The 24,761-nt window shown below is 43.4% G+C and overlaps 1 protein-coding gene across 1 annotated transcript in view; it reads left to right on the top strand.

Annotated features, from left to right (window-relative positions):
- LOC106573963 (WD repeat-containing protein 18-like) overlaps positions 1–12,893 on the top strand; it is a 76,325-nt gene extending 63,432 nt beyond the window's left edge. Inside the window, 2 exon segments of the mRNA XM_045696672.1 lie at positions 2,807–2,967; positions 11,177–12,893. Of these exon segments, the coding sequence (XP_045552628.1) occupies positions 2,807–2,967; positions 11,177–11,392 (377 nt within the window). The 3' untranslated portion in view covers positions 11,393–12,893.
- The last annotated feature ends 11,868 nt before the right edge of the window (positions 12,894–24,761 follow it).

Genomic DNA, 24,761 nt, shown 5'->3' on the forward strand with positions numbered 1-24,761 from the left:
AACTTGAGATTCAGAAACTACACTTATGAAAGGGCTTAAGGAATAGCATAAATCCTGGAGCGCTTTCCATTCGGTGTTTTATCTGCCCTCCAAAGATTAGAATTACGAGCGTCAGCTTGTGTACAGTACACGCTCCCTCAACAAAATCTCCATATTCTACTCATAAATAATTTATCATCTCTACTGGTGTTTATTCTTCAGTCTATGATGCTAATTATGCGGGATCCAATTAATTAGTCCGCATGGGCACACTGAGGGAACCTTTAGTTTTTATTGAGTTAGGCTATTTGGCCATAAATGCTTTGTCTACTTGACTGCGATAATTTAACAGTGAAGCTCAGCCAACTACGCCAACACATGGCTGGCAATTTGTTCCAATAGATATTTTTTGGGGCGCGTGTTTAGGGACTTAAGAGACAGGAAGTGAATTAACATTTCAATATGCACTGACGTTTCATGCAACATGCTGTGTTCATACATCCCAGTTGAATGATTCCATTTGTTTATTTTCTATATCTGACTCTCTCATTCCTTCTCTTTCTCCCCCTCTAACCTCGGGGAATAAAATTATGATATGATGGAGGAAGGATTTAATGCTGCCAAAAAGTTTTCATAAAGTTAGAATGGCTGACAATGTTCCAGCCATTTTCATTCAAGCATGATTACTCCTGGGCTACAACACCCCAGGACTTATTCACATAACTTTCAACCATTTCCTAGGCTTCATCTTGACAGACCTTTTAGATAAGTCTTCTCTTACCCTAAACCGGAGGAACAAAATAGACGTGTGTGTACAGCGTAGAGAGTACTCCACTGTGATATACAGAGCTGACTAATGTCAACCAAATAGTGAGAAAAGGGATGTTCAAAATGGATGTTAATGACTTAATGAAAACAGGCGTAGGTGAAACAACTCATCTCGGCAACCCAGAACCAGATTTAGTGTGAGGCCTCCAGCCAGCTAGAATGGACAAAATATAAGAAAACAATCTATGCCTTCAAGGACCAGTCAAGTAGATTGCACATCTATAGCTTTGAGTGATATAGCCTACCGTACTACTTACTGTAGTGTGTGTATATACCCAAACTCAGAGCAAACTTTAAGTTTGCTCGGAGTTGTGTTTTTCCTTTTCAACCAGGGATTTTAAAGTTCTCCTTAATATCAAATTCACATGTATTTTACACTATTATAAAACCTTTGTTAAGGTTACAACAAGAGAGCAAGTCTGCCATATATTTTTTCCTAGATTAGTATACCTGAAAACCAATATGTGCATGATGCTTTTGCATTTTAGGAGAGCACAATCATTTTAGGGAGGTTACTTGGCGTTCTATGATAATAATTAATGATTGACTGTCATCAATAAACCCAGTCTAGGTATATCATGCATACTACATCTGGTCCATTCTGGTGTACTGCATCTCTGTTTGATCCTTTTTTCTCTTTTGGTCTTGTGAAAAAGCCATCACCATGTAGCTAAGACCATCAGTTGGAATAAGTCTGTCAGACCCTCCATCAGATTTTGATTCCCTCCATTAGTTTCTTGTGTAATAGAGCTCGATTCGGGGCATGCAGAAGATGCCTTGTTGCCTCCTGCTGAAACCCCCCCTTTTCAGCCGCCAATACCCTGGGAAATATGTTTTTATCCTGGCGGACAGATGGGCAATTCGGATGATTTGAAGGCCGCTTGTGGAAGACTGACAGTAATGGGTAAATAAAAGATTGTCCGTCGAGTTGAAGAGCACTAAAGCTCATGTAAGTGTTGGCATCATAAAAAAAGATTGAAAAGCAGTAGGCTTAGTCAGAACGTTATTCTTTCCGTTTTAAAAAGCACTGCTCTTTGTTGCCCATGAATTAATAAGCAAGGAAGGCCAGTCAAAGGGTTATAGGCCGAGTAGAGATTGCTAGTTCTCGTTCCACTCTCTCCACTTGTCTTTCCTCACTCTCATCATGCAGGTGAGGTGTGCAGGTCAGCGGACTGCCGCTGAGGTTCCTTAGAAGGACTTGAACTTTCATGTCATAGTTCATGATGTAGGTGGATTGCTGTTTGTATGGACGTAAAATAAAACTACAGCTCCAGCTTGCTTTCCAAAGCGCGTGACAGCACAAACCCATCAAAAGGAAGTACAGGAGGTCGGATCTCTGTCCCCCCAGTTCCTGTAACAAGATGGTTCTCAAGGTGATTCTCGACCGTGGTGCGTTTTTTGTTGTTGCGAAGAGCGGGAGTGTTCTCTCCCATGTTTTCCAGGTATCTCCTCAATGACACTGTTCAAAGTTGTAAAACTCGGACCATGCTCCAGTTAAGTTTGAATGTGACCACGGTGGGGTGGAATGATGACGTACATAAAGACAACTTCTCCCCCACTTAGATGATTACTGGGGCCCTGAGTGTGTCATGTTCATCATCTCTCTTTCTTTACCACTCTCCCTCCTTTCTTCTGTTGTTTCTGTGCCCCTCTCGTGTTTCACTGTCTGTACAACTGGGTAACCTGTACGAGCATGAGGTGTGAAATGGAAATGTGTTTTTTGCTTATCCCAACTCCCCGGGACACCTTTGAAGAGAGGGGTCACGGCCAGGGATCAGCTATTATTGACAGCGACCCTGTAGCAATTAGGGTTAGGTGGCTTGCTCAAGGGTCGATTGACAGATTTTTCATCTTTTGTGATTAGTTACCTTTTGGTTACAGGCCCAACACTCTATACACTAGGCTACCTTGCTCCCTCACTCCTTCTCTCCCTCCTCACCTCCCTCTTTCCTCCTCTCTCTCCCCTCCCTCTTTCTAACTACTCTTACATCTCTCACAGGTCCGGTCACCAATGCCCTCATCCTCCCTGCCAACATGTTCCTGCCTGACAGCCGCCCAGGCATCCCCCTGCCACGCTTCAGCCGGCACCTCAACCCCCTAGAGCAGAGCGAGGGCACTGAGACTGGAGGAGTGTGCCTGCGTCTGGCCCCCCACACACAGGTTAGTCACAGCCCCGTAGGTACCCATGTACACCACTCATGTTTGTCACAGCCCCGTAGGTACCCATGTACACCACCCAGGTTAGTCACAGCCCTGTAGGTACCCATGTACACCACCCAGGTTAGTCACAGCCCCGTAGGTACCCATGTACACCACTCAGGTTTGTCACAGCCCCGTAGGTACCCATGTACACCACCCAGGTTTGTCACAGCCCCGTAGGTACCCATGTACACCACCCAGGTTAGTCACAGCCCCGTAGGTACCCATGTACACCACTCAGGTTTGTCACAGCCCCGTAGATACCCATGTACACCACCCAGGTTTGTCACAGCCCCGTAGGTACCCATGTACACCACTCAGGTTTGTCACAGCCCCGTAGGTACCCATGTACACCACTCAGGTTTGTCACAGGCCCGTAGGTACCCATGTACACCACTCAGGTTTGTCACAGCCCCGTAGGTACCCAATCACACCACCCAGGTTAGTCACAGCCCCGTAGGTACCCATGTACACCACCCAGGTTAGTCACAGCCCCGTAGGTACCCATGTACACCACCCAGGTTAGTCACAGCCCCGTAGGTACCCATGTACACCACCCAGGTTAGTCACAGCCCCGTAGGTACCCATGTACACCACCCAGGTTAGTCACAGCCCCGTAGGTACCCATGTACACCACCCAGGTTAGTCACAGCCCCGTAGGTACCCATGTACACCACTCAGGTTAGTCACAGCCCCGTAGGTACCCATGTACACCACCCAAGGCTCGTCCTTGACTCAGGTTTGCTAAGTAGCATCATTATAGGCTTTTGCTCTGTTAACAAATAAGATGGCATTGAAAGGTACAGTAATGAGAAGGTAAGGTATCTAATCTGATTTTGTTGGTTGGTTGTTATTAATAAGCAGCTGTCCCATCACTGATATCACAGGATGATGATAAGCAGTTTATTTACATACCTGATGTCAATCAATCCATGCCTTAAGGGGATTAGAATTGTAAGCATATGTATAGTAAGAATCTGTATATGCATGAGGTGTGAAATGGTAACTTTCCTTCTCCCCGTAACCACCCACTCTAAATGAACGGTTGCAGTATGGTGACGAGACAGCTGTTTGTGCCGCACGTAATCCTAGCAGTGTCAAAATCAATTACACGGGGCTAAATGAAATGGTAATGGAGCGGTCTCTGAGTTACCTACCACCTGCTCACTCAGTTTCTACCTTTCGCGTACCACTGTGCTGGCATAGTTTTTTCCCTCCTATCGCTCTCCCCTTCCCTCGCTTTCTCTCTCTGAGGTCGCTTATTTCCATAATGGCTAATCTCGGAGCTGCTGGGAATACAGCTGTCGCTGTCGAGAAATGAGCTTTTCCCCTGTGCTCCAAAAGCCAAAGAAACACAGAGAATGATTAGAAAACATATATTAATACTAATAGGAATTCCAAAAAACAATAATTCCGTTGTGCCCCCGGGGCATGGCCAACATCACAAAAATACTCTTTCTGATCGGGTGCTGTGCTGTGTGCAAATGACTCAGAGAATTATAACTTTTTAGTTGTCCTTGTTATTTTCTTTCTTCTGGAATATGTGTGCATGGGTCTGTGTGAGTGCCGAATGTGCTGCTACAATGCAGAGAGTGGAGAATTCATTCCACTGGCACACACTGTGTTTGGCGGCGGTGGCTTGCCTCAGATGAACCAGGGCCGGTTTGGCCCAAGGAAGAGAGAAAGAAAGCCCATTAGCGAGTTGGCTGCCTGGGGTGAAGGGTCAGGGGAGGCAGGGGAGATGGAGAGCCATAGGGGCTGGGGTGGTTCCCTTTGGCTCCTCTGGTAGGGTTGGGGTATCTCCATGTAAGGCTAATTGGACAGTTCCTCTGGGGTAGGGGCACAGTACTTGGTTCAAGGGAAGATTAAGCAAATGGATAGATAACCCAAATAGCGATAGGAAGGGTTTTCTTTCTCTCATTGAGGAGCATCTAAGGGAAGGTGTGTGTGTGTGTGTGTGTGTGTGTGTGTGTGTGTGTGTGTGTGTGTGTGTGTGTGTGTGTGTGTGTGTGTGTGTGTGTGTGTGTGTGTGTGGCAGTGTTTTGCCAGCGAGCATGGGATTGACCTGCGTGTCCTCACACATTGACTGACTACAGCCTTATTCTGTGCACACAGTGTTGATAAGGGTGAGTATTGGGGATAGGTTTTTTTTTCCCCCAAACGGTTAGTTTGAAACAGAAAAGCCAACAACAACATACTTTTCTTGTTAGACAATATAAACAAAAAGGTAAGTATTTTTGCTATATACTTTTGTAGGGCTTGACGATATGGACTTAAACATGTATTTACATATGTTTTTCAAATATTAGTGATTTTTCATGTGATATAGATCTAAACGCTTGAGTGAACTGCTGGAATCATAGAAATATAATGACTTCTATTAAGAAGCAAAGTGGAAAGCAGAGTAAACTATAAAAATGGACGTTACACGCGGCTGAGATGTGTTTCAAAATAATGCATGCGATGTGGATCTCTGCGATGTGGATATTGCACATGTCAATATTGCGATTTCGATATAAATTTGATTAATTGTGCAGCCCTACCTTTTTGAAAGATTTTGAGCTAGCAATCATGACTAATATCAAGTACGCCAAAATAATACAAAATTAAAGGTTATTTTAAAGTTATTACAATGATGTGAAATAAATTGAATTCCATAATGACTGGGCACTGATTTAGCTGGGATATTGTAAGGGCTATCAAATAAATGTTTAGTGTAATACATTTTTACGTAATACAATCTCTATCATGGACTTCATTATCACATCGTTGAATCGTCAAAACCACTCCCTGAGCATGCATACAGGAACCACAGTGGCGGCTCTCAAAAGCCTCATAATCCAACATTTTGAAGTGCCGACTGCCAAACAGAAGCTGAAAAGTAACAATGGGCAGGATATCAGTGATAATTAGAAACATTTGAACTACTTTGGCCTGCATTCAGCATCCACGTTCCAGATATTCTTTAGAAATGTAACAGGCCAGGATATAATCTACGAGTCTGATGCCGGGTGAGACTGTGCCCAGTTGAAAATCGAGGTCTTCCACGTGAAGCAGAGGGGTATACTACAAAGCAAGATCATGAAGTTAGCCAGCTAACTTGTCTAAATATTCTAAAATCACTTTTTTTGAAAGATGAGCTTGAAATGGGTATGGTCGAATTGACCCAACAGCAAAAAACACATCTAGGTGGAGCTTTCATAATGAACCAGAAAATGGACAGTTATTTCTGTATATTTATCAAAGTTAGATGGCTAACTCCTTGATCCTGCTTTGTAGTATACCCCTCAGGTCCCTGTGGACAAACAGAGGCTGATCTACAGGGATAGGCAGCTTGAAGATGGCAAGACACTGGAACACTGACATCAAAAAGGGTAACACTATCTACCTTAAACTCTGCTCTGTGTTAGAGGTGGCTGAATACATCTGAGCATCATCAACTTAAGACATGAAACTCATGATGTATGAAAAGCAATCAATATACAGTACCAGTCAAAAGTTTGGAGACACTTATTCATTCAAGGGTTTTTCTTTATTTTTACTATTTTCTACATTGTAGAATAATAGTGAAGACATCACAACTATGAAATAACACATATCGAATCATGCAGTAACCAAAAAAGTGTTAAACAAATCAAAATATTTTTTAGATTTGAGATTCTTCAAAGTAGCCACCCTTTGCCTTGATGACAGCTTTCCACACTCTTTGCATTCTCTCAACCAGCTTCATGAGGTAGTCACCTGGAATGAAAGTCCATATTATGGCAAGAACAACTCAAATAAGCAAAGAGAAATGACAGTCCATCATTACTTTAAGACATGAAGGACAGTCAATCCGGAAAATTTCAAGAACATTGAAAGTTTCTTCAAATGCAGTTGCAAAAACCATCAAGCGCTATGATGAAACTGGCTCCCATGAGGACCGCCACAGGAAAGGAAGATCCAGAATTACCTCTGCTGCAGAGGATAAGTTCATTAGATTTACCAGCCTCAGAAATTGCAGCCCAAATAAATGCTTCACAGAGTTCTAGTAACAGACACATCTCATCATCAACTGTTCAGAGAAGACCGTGTGATTCAGGCCTTCATGGTCGTATTGCTGCAAATAAACCACTACTAAAGGTCACCAATAAGAAGAAGAGACTTGCTTTGGCCAAGAAACACGAGCAATGGACAATCTTTCCTTTGGTCTGTTGAGTACAAATTTGAGATTTTTGGTTCCTACCGCCGTGTCTTTGTGAAATGGAGGAAGAGGTGTGATGGTGTGGGGGTGCTATGCTGGTGGCAGTGTCTGTGATTTATTTAGAATTCAAGACACACTTAACCAGCATGGCTACCACAGCATTCTGCAGCGATACGCCATCCCATCTGGTTTGCACTTAGTCCCACTATCATTTGTTTTTCAACACGACAATGACCCAACTCACCTCCAGGCTGTTTAAGGGATATTTGATCAAGAAGGAGAGTGATGGAGTGCTCCATCAAATGACCTGGCCTCCACAATCACCCGACCTCAACCCAATTGAGATGGTTTGGGATGAGTTGGACCGCAGAGTGAAGGAAAAGCAGCCAACAAGTGCTCAGCATATGTGGGAACTCCTTCAAGACTGATTGAAAAGCATTCCAGGTGAAGCTGGTTGAGAAAATGCCAAGAATGTGCAAAGCTGTCATCAAGGCAAAGGGTGGCTACTTTAAAGAATTGAAGAAAATTTTGTTTAACATAGTTTTGATGTCTTCACTATTATTCTATAGTGTATAAAATAATAAAATAAAGAAAACCCTTGAATGAGTAGGTATGTCCAAACTTTTGACTGGTACTGTTCGTCAATAATAGTGAAGACATCAAAACTATGAAATAACACATATGAGTAAGTTTCCAAACTTTTGCCTGTTACTGAATATTGTACCAAGGGCAGTTTTTCAGTATCACTAAATGTTTTGTATTAAATGTTAAAGTTTTAAAAAGCATGGCCTATTTGAAATGTCAATTAATGACATAACCTTTATGAAACACCTAAACATAAAAAAAAGAAATTATGGCCCCAATTTAAAATACTGGATTTATAAAATGGTTCAATCTAAAGCAGCCTGGATAAGACCGCCCCTGGAGATAGCCTGCACTCCCTCTAGTTGTTTCTTAGGATTTAGGACGCTCCCTAAAACACTTCATCGAGCAGGCCTTTCTAATCGACCTGGCCCGGGTATCCTGGAAGGATATTGACCTCATTCCGTCAGTAGAGGATGCCTGGTTATTCTTTAAAAGTGCTTTCCATCTTAAATAAGCATGCCCCATTCAAAAAAATGTTGAATCAGGAACAGATATAGCCCTTGATTCACTCCAGACCTGACTGCCCTTGACCAGCACAAAAACATTCTGTGGCGTACTGCATTAGCATCGAATAGCCCCCGCGATATGCAACTTTTCAGGGAAGTTAGGAACCAGTATACACAGGCAGTTAGGAAAGCAAAGGCTAGCTTTTTCAAACAGGAATTTGCATCCTGTAGCACAAACTCCAAAAAGTTCTGGGACACTGTGAAGTCCATTTAGAATAAGAGCACCTCCTCCTGGAGGGCATGCAGTGTGCCACTGGTGATGCTTTGGGCAGACCGTACCACCCTCTGGAGAGCCCTGCGGTTGCAGGTGGTGCAGTTGCCTTACCAGGCAGTGATACAGGCCGACAGAATGCTCTCAATTGTGCATCTGTTAAAGTTTCTGAGGGTCACCTTGCCACAGGCTCAGCTGAAGGCTCTTCATTTTGACCCTTGAACTCCTCACAGCATTGCTTGCACTTTACTCACCGACCTCTCCAAAGGCCACGAGAAGAAAATACAGCTGCGATTAGTCTATCGGTTAGACAGGGTTGCCAGTTAGAATCCCAAGTCTGATGGGAAAAAAATGGTCTGGAAGTGAGCTGGCAACCGGAGGGTTGAGGTTATCGAATTCTAGATGCAATTGTCTGCCGTTGTGCCCTTGAGCAAGGCACTTAAACCCCCACAACAGCTCCACCAGTGTGGCAGCCCTCTGCTCCTACCTGTATGTGTCTTTCAGAAGGGTTGGGATAAAAAATAAGTCACATTTCAGTTAGACCTTGTGTACAATTGACGAATAAAGTAATATTAAACGTATATAGTGACCCGATGCCAGCGCATATATACTTACACCACTGTGCATCAACGTACTGACTATAAGAGAAGAGACCCCTTACCGGCTATTAGGGCCAGGACGATACCAGTATTGTGATACTCGTTATCGTGGCATGGAAACAAAACACAAAGCGGATTTAACTTCTTTAGGAAAACAGCCCTAATGTTGGAAACATCATAATGTTGTCACCCAGAGTCACATGTATTTATTTTCCCAGCTATAGAACACAATACTTTACATACAGCAGTTTTTTACAGGACCAATGACTTTGATCTGCTTTGTGTTTATATTTTTGTTGTGGGAAAAAAATATTGCAATACTGGTATCGTCACTGCCCTACCGGCTATGGTGTCAGGACACAATATTGTAATATTGTCCTTTGCTATCTGGGCACTTGGTATATCTATCCTTCTCATATCCTTTCTTAGGAAACCATCCTCTCCTTAGCTGTCTGGAGATCAACAACTAAGTGCAGGAGTAGCACTTTTGAGTGGCAGATTGTGGCAGATTGTGCTTTTAAAGCCAGGGTCTGCTTTTCTGGGACTGTATCTTAGTACATCCCTGTCCTGGTGGCAACAGTGACAGCAGCAGCTCTCCCTGTCCAATCATGGGCACTATCCAGCTGCTCCCTTCTGGACCCCCTGCTCCACCTTGGGCACTCTAGCATTCCTCTCTGACCCTCGCCAACACAGCCCTTCACTTCACGGGTCTGTAGCTGGTGATGGTGGATTGCTTGCCTGTTTCTCCTCTGGAATTGATTCTGACCCCATAAACCTCCATACCAGATCCCGTACTGGGAGGTCCAATGCAGTTGTAAAGCTTTAAAAAAAAGAAGCATGGATGACCCAAAATGTATAGGATTCAAAACGCCCCCCTCACTATTATGGCCATGTCATTTTTGCCAATGTTTGGAGAGCATTCTGGCACAAAATGTTTTCCATGCATCACACAAATGGGTTTTACACATTGGCAGTGGATAGGGAGATTCACCCCTAAACAATGTAACGTACTTTGGAACCTATTGAAAGGCGCTATATTACTGCAACCCATTATTATTACTCTTATTAAGTCTATTGTTGAATTGGCACAGCACATCTGTCATGAGATGTCTCTGGCTCACTCTCGACCGGCGCCCGGATGCAGTGTGCGGTCATGCGTGTGCATAATTGTGTGTGCCAGTTAGGAGTGTGTTGGTGTTTTCCGTGGAGGGATTTGTCAGCTAACTAGACGAGGTCGCCACCAGAAGCACCTTATCCCTGGGCTCAGCAAGCCACTTACGACTCCACTACTTGGCCTCCCCGAGTCCCAATTTCCCTTAAGTAGATTAGTCTCACTCCTTCCAAAAAGGGAGAGCAGCCCTCGCTGGCTCCCACAGGCGAGCCCAAAGCCCCCAGCCCGGCACGTCTTCACCCAATAAGGCATTCCAACAAATAAATAAAATTAAGACAGGCAATAGAGTTCTGCTCTCCCCTCCACTCTTTAATCTGGGGAGTTTATGTGCACCGCTGTCATCCAACGGCTGCCTGCACTGCGGAATCAGACACAATTGTAAATGTCAATATTTGCCTCGGTGAGATTAGGTAGGTTTTTCCAATAGGATTTGATATCCCTCAACCCAAGCCTTCCACTCACCGCCCTGGCTTCGGACTCCCAACACCGGCAATGGGCTTTCCGTCGGGAGCGGGTTTATTATTTGCCAGATTGTACTCCCACTGGAAATTAATTCCCCCGCTCATTTGCACACAATCGAGCCTTTGACTCCAAACACAATACATTACCATAAATATTGGAGAGGTTTCATCCTTTTGTCGATTTGTAGACAGTTGGTCTATCAAAGAGCCGCTGTTTTAGAATCCACTGAGACTTGATACCTGAGGTATTAGATTGAAATGTTCTGTGTCTACAAATATGTAGTTGCTTAACCTCCATATGGATCTCTCCTTCTTTACACTCTCCCTCTTTACACTCTCCCTCTCTCCCTCCCCTCTTATTCTTCTTTCTCTCCGTCTTCTGTTAAACCCACAGTGTGTGTTTGGCAATGGTGAGAACACCAAGGTGCGTGTGTCAGAGCTGGAGGAGGAAGTGAGGACGCTGAAGAAGGTCAACAAGGACCTGTATGACCTCCACACTGCTCCTCACCAAGCCCAGCTAGAAAAGAGCCTGGCCATGGTTCCCCGTCCCACCAGCAGGGACTCTACTGGGGGGGTGACACTGCAAGCCCCCTTCACCACAGACCGGTAGGCTAGGGAAAGATAAGTTAGTATGTGTCATTCATATAGTTTGTTTTGTAAGGGAGAGAGTACATTCACCAGGACCTGGGGTGCAAAAGTTGTACCATGGACCATATTGCCTTTATCATGATCCCTCACCATATTTTGGATAAAGGATTTCATTTAAATTGACATGAAGAAAACATGCTCACCTTTTTTTGTGCTATAGCATGTTCAGTGTTAGCCACAGGATAATCAAAGTAGTGTAGTGCAGCCAGACTCAGCAGCATAATTGATCTTAGCTCTATATCGACTTAACAGAAGCTCCAGTCCCTTGACAACCTCAATTTACAGCCCTGTTCCTTCACACGCCTTTAAGCCCAAAAATTCCACCAGAGAAAACGGGTATAACAGGATCCAGTTATTTCCCCCTGACTTTTTGTCCTCTGTCATCCGTCTAACCCAGTAAGAATCCCCCAAACTCTTAGTTTTCTATACGGACGTTTTCTCCCAGCACTTAAGCGTTCAACCAGGTTAGGACTCTACAGTGCGACCATATTACTGCGCCTAAATATTTTGCTGTGCAACCTGGAATTTGTATTTATGAGCACCAGTGTGCCCAGAACAATGTAGGATTCTAGCTTTAATATCTGAAATATTTTTCATTGCGCTCTTAAATTTCTTTGTGCGCCTACATTTTTCTACTGCAGCTAATAGATTGGATGGATTTGTGTGACAATGACCTGTTGTGCCCCCAGGTGTTTAGCATCGACGAGATTGTTCATTTCTGTCACAAAATGGGTACAGTATGATCGCCATGGTTGGTAGGTACCCTTCACGCTATCTCTCAAGCAGAACTTCAAACCTCTCATTAAAATAGAAAGAAAATGGTGGTGTTAAATAGGGAACAGTGGAGTGTTTGATTTACCCTGTGGAACTAGCCAGAAGCCTGTGAGTTTTGTTTTTCAGCTTACACTACCTGTAGAAAGCATGTATTTGGTTGTGTAGAACTGCTGGGCAGTGTACAACTGCAGAATGGTTTTCTTTTCAGAATCCTTCAAAAAGAAACACACAATTAACCGCTGTCAAAAAAGGGAAGAGTTTGAGCTCTGAAATCGCCCTTCCTCTCATCACTGCTAATTCTCCACTGAGGGCACTACTTTAGAGGCAGCCACATAGAAACAGCTGTTGATTTTATCCTCTTTTTCTCAGTTGCCCTGCTTTGATGAGATCTAAAAAAGGGTCCTGTATTTATGTGCCTCTTCGGTAGAGAGAGGCAACTGCTAAGCAGCAGCCCTCCTGTGTAGAGAAAGCCATGGCTTTAGAACTTCAGCCCCTGTTCACCAAGGAGAGAGATGACTTACACACACCCCAACGTTGACTCCAATTAACTCACTGTTGGGGGTGGGGATCAGGTCAGTGAGATGGAGCTTTTGAGGACCTTGATCACAGATTAATCAGAGAGTCCAAGGGTTGACAGTGAAGAGTGTTCAGTGGGGGGGATTACGTGTTCCAGTAATAAAGACAACAAGACCAACTGGATTTGTACTTTTTTTGTCTTGTGTATTCTCCACAATAAGTGTTTTTGTACCTTTCTGAGAACATGGGAAATGAAAGCATAAACTAAATCTGCACATTGTTGCTTCTTGGCCCACTTTTTGCAATTGATCCGCTGTTAAAGATTAGAAAAGTGTACCTCCTGGATGCTCAATACAATGATGCAAGTATTGAAATAGTATTGAGCTAGAATGAAAGCATTGGATATTCTTATTTTCATCAAAATGTAACATATTTACATTTTTGTCCACATGCATAGGAAAATTTTATGTGAAATTGTCTTAATGAAGAAATAACCACATTTCAAGAAAGAAACAAGTATTTTATCCTTCCTCTTGCAAATGAAGGTTTTCCCCCCCAATTCTATCAGCGAGCTTCAGAGGGTTAGGAGTACCTAACACTCAGTGGAACATGGACCCTTAACGCACCCGTGAAGACAGCCAGTGAGACCGCTAAACGAATTACCTCAAGATTAGAGATGAGACTTAGTTTCTTATATATGTGCACATCAATTGAGTAACAAGGGAAGCCATTTACCCTCTCACCTCGTGGCACTCTTCAATATTAGTCCACGGCCTGAATTGGTGGTCCCTTGTGGCTCAATTGGTAGAGCATGATGCTTGTAATGCCAAGGGGTGTGTGTTCGATTCCTGCTGGGTCCACCCATATGTTAAAATATATGCATGCATGACTAAGTCACTTTGGGTAAAAGTCTCAGCTAAATGACATATATTATTAATTAACAGATCAAACCACTTGAGGCAAGTCTGGACAATTGTTGAAAATAGCAACATGTAGGGTGATTTCCCCCACTGAGTATGGAGATGAGCATTGTGTGTGAGCTGCCATATATGTGTGACACTTCCATTTGAATCAATGAGGCCCGGGGATGTGAAATGAGGCTGATTGCTGTGACCTCCCAGCTGGATGCTGCTAGTCCTGGTGATAATCAGTGGTTAGTGCTACACTGGAATTTGATGAGCTAGTGTTCAGCTTCCTTTGCCTGGTACTTTTCTGATTTAATTAGAATGTCCCACTCTGCCACGACTATCTCCAATTATTTGGATTTTTTTCCTTGGATTTTGACCGGTATCACTTTTCCCATAACTGTTAATTTGGGGAAATTCCAATTCTGCAGGCACACAACAATAAATAAGCCAGGCATAAGATCAAACCTTTTCATTAGTGCAGTGGTGTATGGAACCAGCTGCATTCATGTTGCACATGGGACAGGAATTCCAATCTATCTGCTGTAACTGTCCCCACCTGCGAATGTCTAATTTCCCATCTTCTCCCTATCGATTGTGTGCTTTGCTGCCTCCTCATTAATTCATTTTGTAGGAGGAATAAGACTTTCTCCAGGTTTTTCAATGTTTGTCTTTTATTAGTAGAACTGTGAGTAATTATTTTCCTTTTTTTTCTTTTCTTTTTCTTCATCACATGCTGGTGCTACTGTTAGGGTTATCAAAGACTCCAGCCACCCTAGTCATATCTATGCATATTCACTTTAATAACTGTACCTACATGTACATATTACCTTAAATGACTAGTGGAATTTAAACTTGACCATCTAGAGGAAGTAAAAGTCATAACAAGTTTTCCGTAGGTGAACCTGCCGAAGGATCAATTCATGGGACAGGTGAGGCAGATGAAGATGCTGATTAAACAGCATGATTATTACACAGGTGCAGCTTGTGCTGGGGACAATAAAAGGCCAAGCTAAAATGTGCAGTTTGGTCACACAACACAATGCCGCAGATGTCTGAAGTTTTGAGGGAGCATACAATTGGCATGTTGACACTAGAGTTGTTGCCAGAGAATTTTATGTTCATTTCTTGAATGTTCATGTCCGCCTCCAACGTTGTTTTAGAGAATTTGTCAGTACATCCAACTGGCCTCACAACCACAGATCACGTGTAACCACGCTAGCCCAGGATTTCCACCTCCGGCTTCTTCACCTGCAGAATCGTCTGAGACCAGCCACCCGGACAGCTGATGAAACTGGGGGATTATACAACTGAAGAATTTCTAAACAAACTGTCAGAAACCGTCTCAGGAAAGCTTATCTGCGTGCTCGTCGTCCTCACCAGGGTCTTGACCTGACTGCAGTTCGGCATCGTAACAGACTTCAGTGGGCAAATGCACACCTTCGAAGGCCACTGGCACACTGGAGAAGTGTGCTCTTCACGGAAGAATCCCGGGTTTCAACTGTACCGGGCAGATGGCAGACAGCGTGTATGGCGTCGTGTGGGCGAGCAGATTGCTGATGTTAATGTTGTAAACAGATTTCCCCATGGTGGTGGTGGGGTAATGGTATGGGCAAGCATAAGCTGCTGACAATGAACACAATTGCATTTTATCGATGTCAATTTGTGTCAATTTTTATCGATGTCAACATGTTCCAGTTCCCGAAAATATCCAGCTACTTCGCACACAGCCATTGAAGAGGAGTGGGACAACATTCCACAGGCCAACAGCCCATTAGTAATCATTTCACTCTTGGTGTACACCTGTTTTTCTTTTAAGAAGCATGTGATAAATAAAATTTGATTTAAATATGACGAGGAAATGTGTACTTGCGCATTCAGCTATTTTTCTTGGAAATAAATGACATTCTTGAACTTATTTTTTGCTATTTGCTTTCCCCTCCATTCTCTTTCATGCTTGGCTGAGTTTAGCAAGCACCTCAGCCACAAGCGACCCCACTGGCGGACTTACCATTTAGCAGAAGAGGCAATTGCCTTAGTCCTCACATCATCAAGGGCCCTCATGAGCTGGGCATATAATTTTTTATTTTTTATTTATGCGAAATAATTTCTCTACTTTAGGCCCCCATGTTTCACTCAAAACCCTCTGTTAAAGAGAGTTCGAGATTTTGGCTATGATGCCCTTTATCTACTTCCCCAGAGTCAGATGAATTCGTGGATACCATTGTTATGCCTCTGTGTCCAGTATTAAGGAAGTTAGAGGTAGTTTTGAGAGCCAATGCTAACTAGCGTTAGCGCAATGACAAGAAGTCTATGGGTAGCAGATACCCATTGACTTCCAGTCAAGCAATTGCGCTTCAAACTGCTCACAGACATAAAAATGAAGTAGATACAGTGAATTCGGAAAGTATTCAGACCCCTTCACTATTTCCACAATTTGTTACTTTACAGCCTTATTCTAAAATTGATTAAATTGTTTTTCTTTCTCCTCAATCTACACAAAATACACTATAATGACAAAGCAAAAACAGGTATTAAGAAATGTTTGCAAATGTATTAAAAATAGAAAACTTTAACACATTTACATAAGTATTCAAACCCTTTAGTACTTTGTTGAAGTACCTTTGGCAGCGATTACAGCCTTGAGTCTTCTTGGATATGACGCTACAAGCTTGGCAGACCTGTATTTGGGGAGTTTCTTCCATTCTTCTCTGCAGATCCTCTCAAGCTCTGTGAGGTTGGATGGGGAGTGTCGCTACACAGCTATTTTCTCCAGAGATCAGGTTCAAGTCCGTGCTCTGGCTGGGCCACTCAAGGACAATCAGAGAAATGTCCCAAAGCCACTCCTGTGTTGTCTTGGCTGTGTGCTTAGGGTCATTGTCCTGTTTTAAGATGAACCTTCAACCCAGTCTGAGGTCCTGAGTGCTCTGGAGGAGGTTTTCATAGAACATTGCCTAGTCACTTTTACCCCTACCTACATGTACATATTACCTCAACTACCTCATAACCCTGCACATTGACTCGGTTCCGGTACTCCTTGTATATTGTTATTTATTGTTCTACTATTTTTATTTGCAAATGTTCTTTTTAACTCTGCATTGTTGGAAAAGGGCTTGTAAGTAAGCATTTCACAGTAAACTCTACACATGTTGTATTTGGTGCATGTGACAAATAAAATTTGATTTGATGGGAAATGCCTTCTTGATTGTTGTTTATATCCATCACAAAAAAGGGGGTATTGAGAAGATTACCTAATCTGTGGGTTTTCTCTAATCAATTCCAACATTGGAGTAAGGACAATAAAACAATGTTCATTACAATTCCGTTCTGTGCAAATTACCATTTGTGGGAAAATCAATAAGGAATTATTATTTCTAATCCTCGGGAGAGGTGAGAAGTGGGCGAGAATGAGGGAGCGGTGGGCGGAATGTACAGCTAGCTCGGGTCGATGGTCGTTGGCTGTAATAGACGCATTCAATGTCACCTGAACTAACAGAGAAGGAGTGAACTTCATTATCTTGTATGGAGGTGTATGTGCACACAATTTTAACACGCCAAGCCATCATGGTAAAAAATTGATTGCGGAGCGCACAACCAATTCTTACAAAAGGTTATGTAAAGGAATCAACATTTGTATGCCATGTGAATGTCTAATGGATGTCTTGGCATTTAAATAACGAAAGTCCCTATATGGTAATGCTTCTGTGCATTACTAATGCTGAACATAACACAATTACCATTCTTGCCAACTGACTAAAGCAGAAGAGAAAAGGGTGAAAAAAGTTAATAAATTGAATATGAAGAGAGAGAGACAGAGACCGCTGAGGGGAACCAATATAGGGATTCCCCACTCTTCTTTAAAGCTAGAATCCTTAATTGAAACAATAACAAAGCAGTCTGTGTTGTTGTAAAAAGCTGAGGGATGGTCCTGGAGAAATGTAACAACTCTCAAATTCATAGACAGAGCTATGGATGCAAGGACTGACCATCCATGATATAAACATGACCGTTTTAACCATGTTTTGAAGCTATACAATGTTTGTTTACATTTACATGGTTTAGAAACATTGTAGTAAAACCAGCTTATATTTATGCAACAGTTGAACTAATGTAATGGGGCATATTTATAAGTTATATTCTTCAAGAATCAATGAATCAACACTATATAATTAATTTATTAGTCCAAAAATGTATGTAGCAACTAAGGATTCCAGCTGTAACCTTGTTTATTCTCCACATTTCTGCCGAAGAGCAGCGGTAACGAGATAGAACTCATTAGCTTTTATCTGTGCCAATGGAGGATCCCAGTGAGATGCCGCCATGAAAAAAAGCGGGCATAACATGAAACACAACAGAACCAGGTGCCTTGAGGACAGCCGCCCTTCGACGCAACACCCAGAGCCTCAACAGTGGACCGTCAGGCATATTCCCAGTTCCATCTTACTTTTAAGGATTATCCTCTAGGGGATTTGTGACGCAAGCAGAAAGGTACAGAAGCATCAACGGCACGATAAGTGGGTATTGGGATATCGCAATGATATTTAGCCCATTTTGTGATGAAGCACAACAGATCAAATAAAATTGCCTGACTGAAACAACATCTTTGCAACTGTTTATCTTCTGCAGACTTCAGCAATTAAAGCCCTCCTGTTTTGCGAAGGCTGCGCTCGCCAAAACCCCAGCTGGTAGCACTTTGAATGCTTCGGAGATATACAAACAAACACAGAAAATAGAATCTGTTTCCAGAGATGAAATCAAGATTCATTTGCCAGATGCTATAGAGACGGTTTTTCACCACATTTTAAGTGGGACAACCTTCTGTGTGTCTCGCTGTTTTAAACAAGCCTTTCTTCTGGGACTGTTGAGCACGTGCTGACTGCAACACAAGACGCCTCTTGCTTTACACTTGGTTAAACAAACTGTTCATAGCGCTCCCATTTGTGCTGTTTCACATAATTGAGGGGTAATTCCTCCCTAGTGGGAGGCCTTGTTCACACATCTCTAAGGGAAAGGAAACACTTGTTGTGTTTCCCAGCTTTGTCAACTGTCTTCCTACTGTAGTTGGGCACAGGTTTGAAAGACCACTATCTTGGTCTTGGATTCACTGCCTTCATAGAAACCTGAGCCTTTGCTGTGAAAGACGGAACCACAGTACAAATGTATTCATGTAAGACCAGGATTATTGGAATTCAGTTACAGTATGGCAAAAGATAGGCTTAAAGTGTGGGTGTGAAGCAACAACAGACCTTGGAGGTACTTTCTGTCCTGGTCAGCAAGGAATTCATATGTTAGGGTTGTGAGAAGTTAATAATCACTTATACCGTAAAGTAACAAATTCATGACTTCAAAGTAGTTTGACGAGGTATAATGGTTGTCTGTCCGAAGGTTCATAGAAAGGCTAAGCGGTTCCATTTTCTAGTGGCACTCATGAGAGAATTTTTTGTTTTCAGATGAGGCACTACTTTGAAGAGCAATGCTGTGTACTCGTATAGTATGGTATACAGTGCATTTGGAAAGTATTCAGACCCCTTCTCTGGTCTGAGGAAATCAAGACTGACCTGAATGCCAAGCGTCACATCTGGAGGAAACCTAGCATCATCCCTATGGTGAAGCATAGTGGTGGCAGCATCATGCTGTGGGGATGTTTTTTAGTGGCAGGGACTGGGAGACTAGTCAGGATCGAGGGAAAGATGAATGGAGCAAAGTACAGAAAAATCCTTGATGAAAACCTACTGCAGAGGGTTCCAGGCCTCAGACTGGGGCGAAGGTTCACCTTGCAACAGGACAATGACCCTAAGCACACAGTCAAGACAACGCAGGTGTGGCTTTGGGACATGAATGTCCTTGATCGGCCCAGCCAGAGCCCGGACTTGAACCCGATCGAACATCTCTGGAGAGACCTGAATATAGATGTGCAGCGATGCTCCCCATCCAACCTGACAGAGCTTGAGAGGATCTGCAGAGAAGAATGGGAGAATCTCCCCAAAAACAGGTGTGCCAAGCTTGTAGTGTCATACCCAAGAAGACTCGAGGCTGTAATCGCTGCCAAAGGTGCTTCAACAAAGTGCTGAGTACAAGGTCTGAATACTTAAGTAAATGTGATATTTCATTCTTTTTCTTCTAAACTTGCAATAAAACAATTTAATCAATTTTAGAAAAAGGCTGTAACGTAACAAATGTGGAAAGATTCAAAGGGTCTGAGTACTTTAAAGAATACACTATAAATGATTCATAAGGAAAGAGATTCCATTACCATGACATTGTATGGAGAACTTTTTGACAATGTACTGATTATTCTAACTTTTAGACATCTTGTTTTGATGATGATGATGATGATGGATCACAACAAATTCAACCAAACATGGCTTTAGAGAAAGAAAATAACCCCATATTAGGATTTATTTAATGGCAGCATTTAAGTTAGTCCCCAGCTCCAAGTGTATCCACTGCATGCCTCTGCTGCACCCTCCCCCTGCGAGGTCCATATGTAATGAGGCAGAAAACCAGGAGTGAAAGCATCTGTGGAGGATCCGCGTCCGTAAATCCACAGCCTTGAGCTCTGGCAGCTCCAGTCCATGGGAAGCAAGCATTGAAAACCTCATTGGTGATGGAGGAGGGGAAGGAAGGCAGGAGGGGGGTTGATGGGAGGGGGTGAGTTAAGCAGGGGTGCGAAGAAGACAGAACTGCCTTTTTGGGGGGAAAAACCTGAAAAGACTTGATGTCTGCTAGTTTTAGAGGGTGTCAAAACCCAGTGTGTGCATTGTGCATTGTGCAGCGGAGAGAGAAGACAAGACATTGAGCGATACTGTACGCTCATGTTACATCTAAAAAAAGAGATTACCATGAGGGAGAAGACTGTCTCGTCTTCTCTCTTGATGTCTGCTAGTTTTAGAGGGTGTCAAAACCCAGTGTGTGCATTGTGCATTGTGCAGCGGAGAGAGAAGACAAGACATTGAGCAATACTGTACGCTCATGTTACATCTAAAACAAGAGATTACCATGAACTGAACACTGGGTGAATGACTGAAGGCTTACCCAGTGGCAATCTGAAGGAAGAGATGAATTTCCAGGCGAGAGGTTTCTTATGAGGTGAAGGAGCTTAATTCTGTATGATCCCTTCTACCTCCCCCTCCCTTCCGCCCCCTTTCATCCTTCGGACATGCACTCCTGCATTCTGACACTTCACCTGTTCTTGGAACGCCAGTTCCAGTAGAAAAGGGATGCCTAGCCATGGAGTCTTCAGTGCCATATAGGCAGGACTTGCTTCCAAGCCTCCCAGCACCCCCAAACTGTAACTCCTAAAAAAGGTCAAATAGGGGGTGCTTAGAATTGTCCTGTTTCACACGTGTGCAAGTGTGTAACTTGTAGTATATCTTAGTAGTATTTTTTTGTATTATATCTTTAGTAGTAATGTACAGTACCAGTCAAAAGTTTGGATACACCTACTCATTCAAGGGTTTTTATTTATTTTTACTATTTTCTACATTGTAGAATAATAGTGATGACATCAACTATGAAATAACACATATGGAATCATGTAGTTAGTTGACATTCTTCAAAGTAGCCACCCTTTGCCTTAAGACAGCTTGGCACATTCTTGGCATTCTCTCAACCAGCTTAACCTGGAATGCTTTTCCTGCAGTCCCACATATTCTGAGCACTTATTGGCTGCTTTTCCTTCACTCTGCGGTCCAACTCAACCCAAACCATCTGAATTGGGATGAGATCTAGTAATTGTGGAGGCCAGGTTATCTGATGCAGCACTCCACCACTCTCCTTCTTGGTCAAATAGCCCTTACACAGCTTGGAGGTGTGTTGGGTCATTGTCCTGTTGAAAAACAAATAATAGTCCCACTAAGCGCACACCAGATGAGATGGTGTATCGCTGAAGAATGCTGTGGTAGCCATGCTGGTTAAGTGTGTCTTGAATTGTAAATAAATCACAGACAGTGTCACCAGCAAAACACCATCACACCTCCTCCTCCGTGCTTCATGGTGGGAACCACACATGCTGAGATCATCCGTTCACCTACTCTGCGTCTCACAAAATGTTAAAGGTTCTTAAAATTTTCCAGATTGACTGACCTTCATGTCTTAAATAATGATAGACTGTTTCTCTTTGCTTATTTGATCTGTTCTTGCCATAATATAGACTTGGTCTTTTACCAAATAGGGATATCTTCTGTATACCACCCCTATCTTGTCAAAACACAACTGATTGGCTCAAATGCATTAAGAAGGAAAGAAATTCCACAAATTTACTTTTGACAAGGCACACCTGTTAATTGAAATGCATTCCAGGTGACTACCTCATGAAGGTGGTTGAGAGAATGCCAAGAATGTGCAAAGCTGTCATCGAGGCAAAGGGTGGCTACTTTGAAGAATATAAAATAGATTTTGAGTTGTTTAACACTTTTTTGGTTATTACATGATTCCAAACGACCTCCGCCCTATTGGGGGCGGAGGTCGGGGTGCCTTGTGAGGGCGTGCCTTGTGAGAATTCGGAGGTGGGTGAGTAAACCTCCACTACCATCCGTACTATTGGCCAACTTCAATCATTGGAAAATAAACTGGACGATCTACGATTAAGACTATCCTACCAACGGGACATTAAAAACTGTAATACCTTATGTTTCACTGAGTCGTGGCTGAACGATGACACGGATAATATAGAGCTGGCTGGGTTTTCCTTGTATCAGCAGAATAGAGCAGCTACCTCTGGTAATACAAGTGGTGGGGGTCTGTGTCTATTGGTCAATAACAGCTGGTGTGTGACGTCTAATATTAAAGAAGTCTCGAGGTATTGCTCGCCTGAGGTATAGTACCTCGTGATAAGCTGTAGACCACACTATCTACCAAGAGAGTTCTCATATATATATATATTATTTGTAGCCGTCTATTTAACACCACAAACCGATGTTGGCACTAAGACCCCACTCAACGAGCTGTAAAAGCCATAAGCAAACAAGAAAATGCTCAACCAGAAGCGACGCTCCTAGTGGCCGGGGACTTTAATGCAGACAAACTGAAATCCGTTTGACCTCATTTCTACCAGCATGTCACATGTGCAACCAGAGGGGAAAAAAACACATTTACTCTACACACAGAGATGCATAAAAAGCTCTCCCTCGCCCTCCATTTGGCAAATCTGACCATAATTCTATACTCCTGATTCCTGCTTACAAACATAAACTAAAGCAGGAAGTACCAGTGACTCGCTCAATACAGAAGTGGTCAGATGACACGGATGCTACGCTACAGGACTGTTTTGCTAGCACAGACTGGAATACGTTCCAGGATTCATCCAATGGCATTGAGGATGATACCACCTCAGTCACTGGCTTCATCAATAAGTGCATCGATGACGTCGTCCTCACAGTGACCATACGTACATATCCCAACCAGAAGCCATGGATTACAGGCAACATCCGTACCGAGCTAAAGGCTAGAACTACCGCTTTCAAGGAGTGGGACACTAATCCGGACGCTTATAAGAAATCCCGCTACGCCCTCAGACGAACCATCAAACAGGCAAAGCGTCAATACAGGACTAAGATTAAATCCTACTACACCGGCTCTGATGCTTGTCGGATGTGGCAGGGCCTGCAAACTATTGCGTAGTACAAAGAGAAACCCAGCCACGAGCTGCCCAGTGATGCAAGCCTACCAGACGAGCTAAATGCCTATTATGCTCGCTTCGAGGCAAGCAACACCTGAAGCATGCATGAAAGCACCAGCTGTTCCGGACGACTGTGTGATCATGCTCTCTGTAGTTGATGTGAGCAAGACCTTTAAACAGGTCAGCATTCACAAAGCCACGAGGCCAGACCGATTACCAGGAAGTGTACTCAAAGCATGCGCTGACCAACTGGCAAGTGTCTTCACTGACATTTTCAACTTCTCCCTGACTGTCTGTAATACCTACATGTTTCAAGCTGCTTTAATGATTACTGCCCCGTAGCACTCACGTTGGTAACCATGAAGTGCTTTGAAAGGCTGGTCATGGCTCACATCAACACCATCATCCCAGAAACCCTAGACCCACTCGAATTCGCATACCGCCCCAACAGATCCACAGATGACGCAATCTCAATCGTACTCCACACTGCCCTTTTCCACCTGGACAAAAGGAACACCTATGTGAGAATTCTGTTCATTGACTTCAACTAAGCGTTCCTCACCATAGTGCCCACAAATCTAGTCACTAAGCTGAGTACCCTGGGACTAAACACCTCCCTCTGCAACTGGATCCTGGATTCCTGACGGGCCACCCCCAGGTGGCAAGGGTAGGCAACACATCTGCCACGCTGATCTTCAACACTGGGGCCCCTCAGGGGTGCGTGCTTAGTCCCCTCCTGTACTCCCTGTTCACCCACGACTATGTGGCCAAACACGACTCCAACACCATCATTATGTTTGCTGACGACACAACCCGTAATAGGCCTGATCACCGACAACGAAGAGACAGCCTATAGGGATGAGGTCAGAGACCTGGCAGTGTGGTGCCAGGACAAAAACCTCTCCCTCAATGTGAGCAAGACAAAGGAGCTGACCGTGGACTACAGGAAAAAGGCAGGCCGAACAGGACCCCATTAACATCAACAGGGCTGTAATGGAGCGGGTCGAGAGTTTGAAGTTCCTTAGTGTCCACATCACTAACAAACTATCATGGTCCAAACACACTAAGACAGAGAAGAGGGCACGACAACACCTTTTCCCCCTCATGAGACTGAAAAGATTTAGCATGGGTTTACAACATCCTCAAAAATGTCTACAGCTGCACCATCGAGAGCATCCTGACCGGTTGCATCTGCTCAGCATCTGACTGTAAGGCGCTACAGAGGGTAGTGCGTATGGCCCAGTACATCACTGGGGCCAAGCTTCCTGCCATCAATGACCTATATACCATATAGCCTCGTTATTTTGTTATTACTTTTTTATTTATTTTTTTACTTTAGTTTATTTAGTAAATATTTTCTTAACTATATTTCTTGAACTGCATTGTTGGTTAAGGGCTTGTAATTAAGCATTTCACGGTAAGGTCTACAGTACACATGTTGTACTCGGCGCATGTGACAAATAAAATTTGAGTAGTCATTTTTCCAGTTGTCGTTTTGTAGATGGTGCTCTATTGCC

The sequence above is a fragment of the Salmo salar genome, chromosome ssa16, assembly GCF_905237065.1.
Source record: "Salmo salar chromosome ssa16, Ssal_v3.1, whole genome shotgun sequence".
In the NCBI taxonomy this organism is placed as follows: Eukaryota; Metazoa; Chordata; class Actinopteri; order Salmoniformes; family Salmonidae; genus Salmo; species Salmo salar.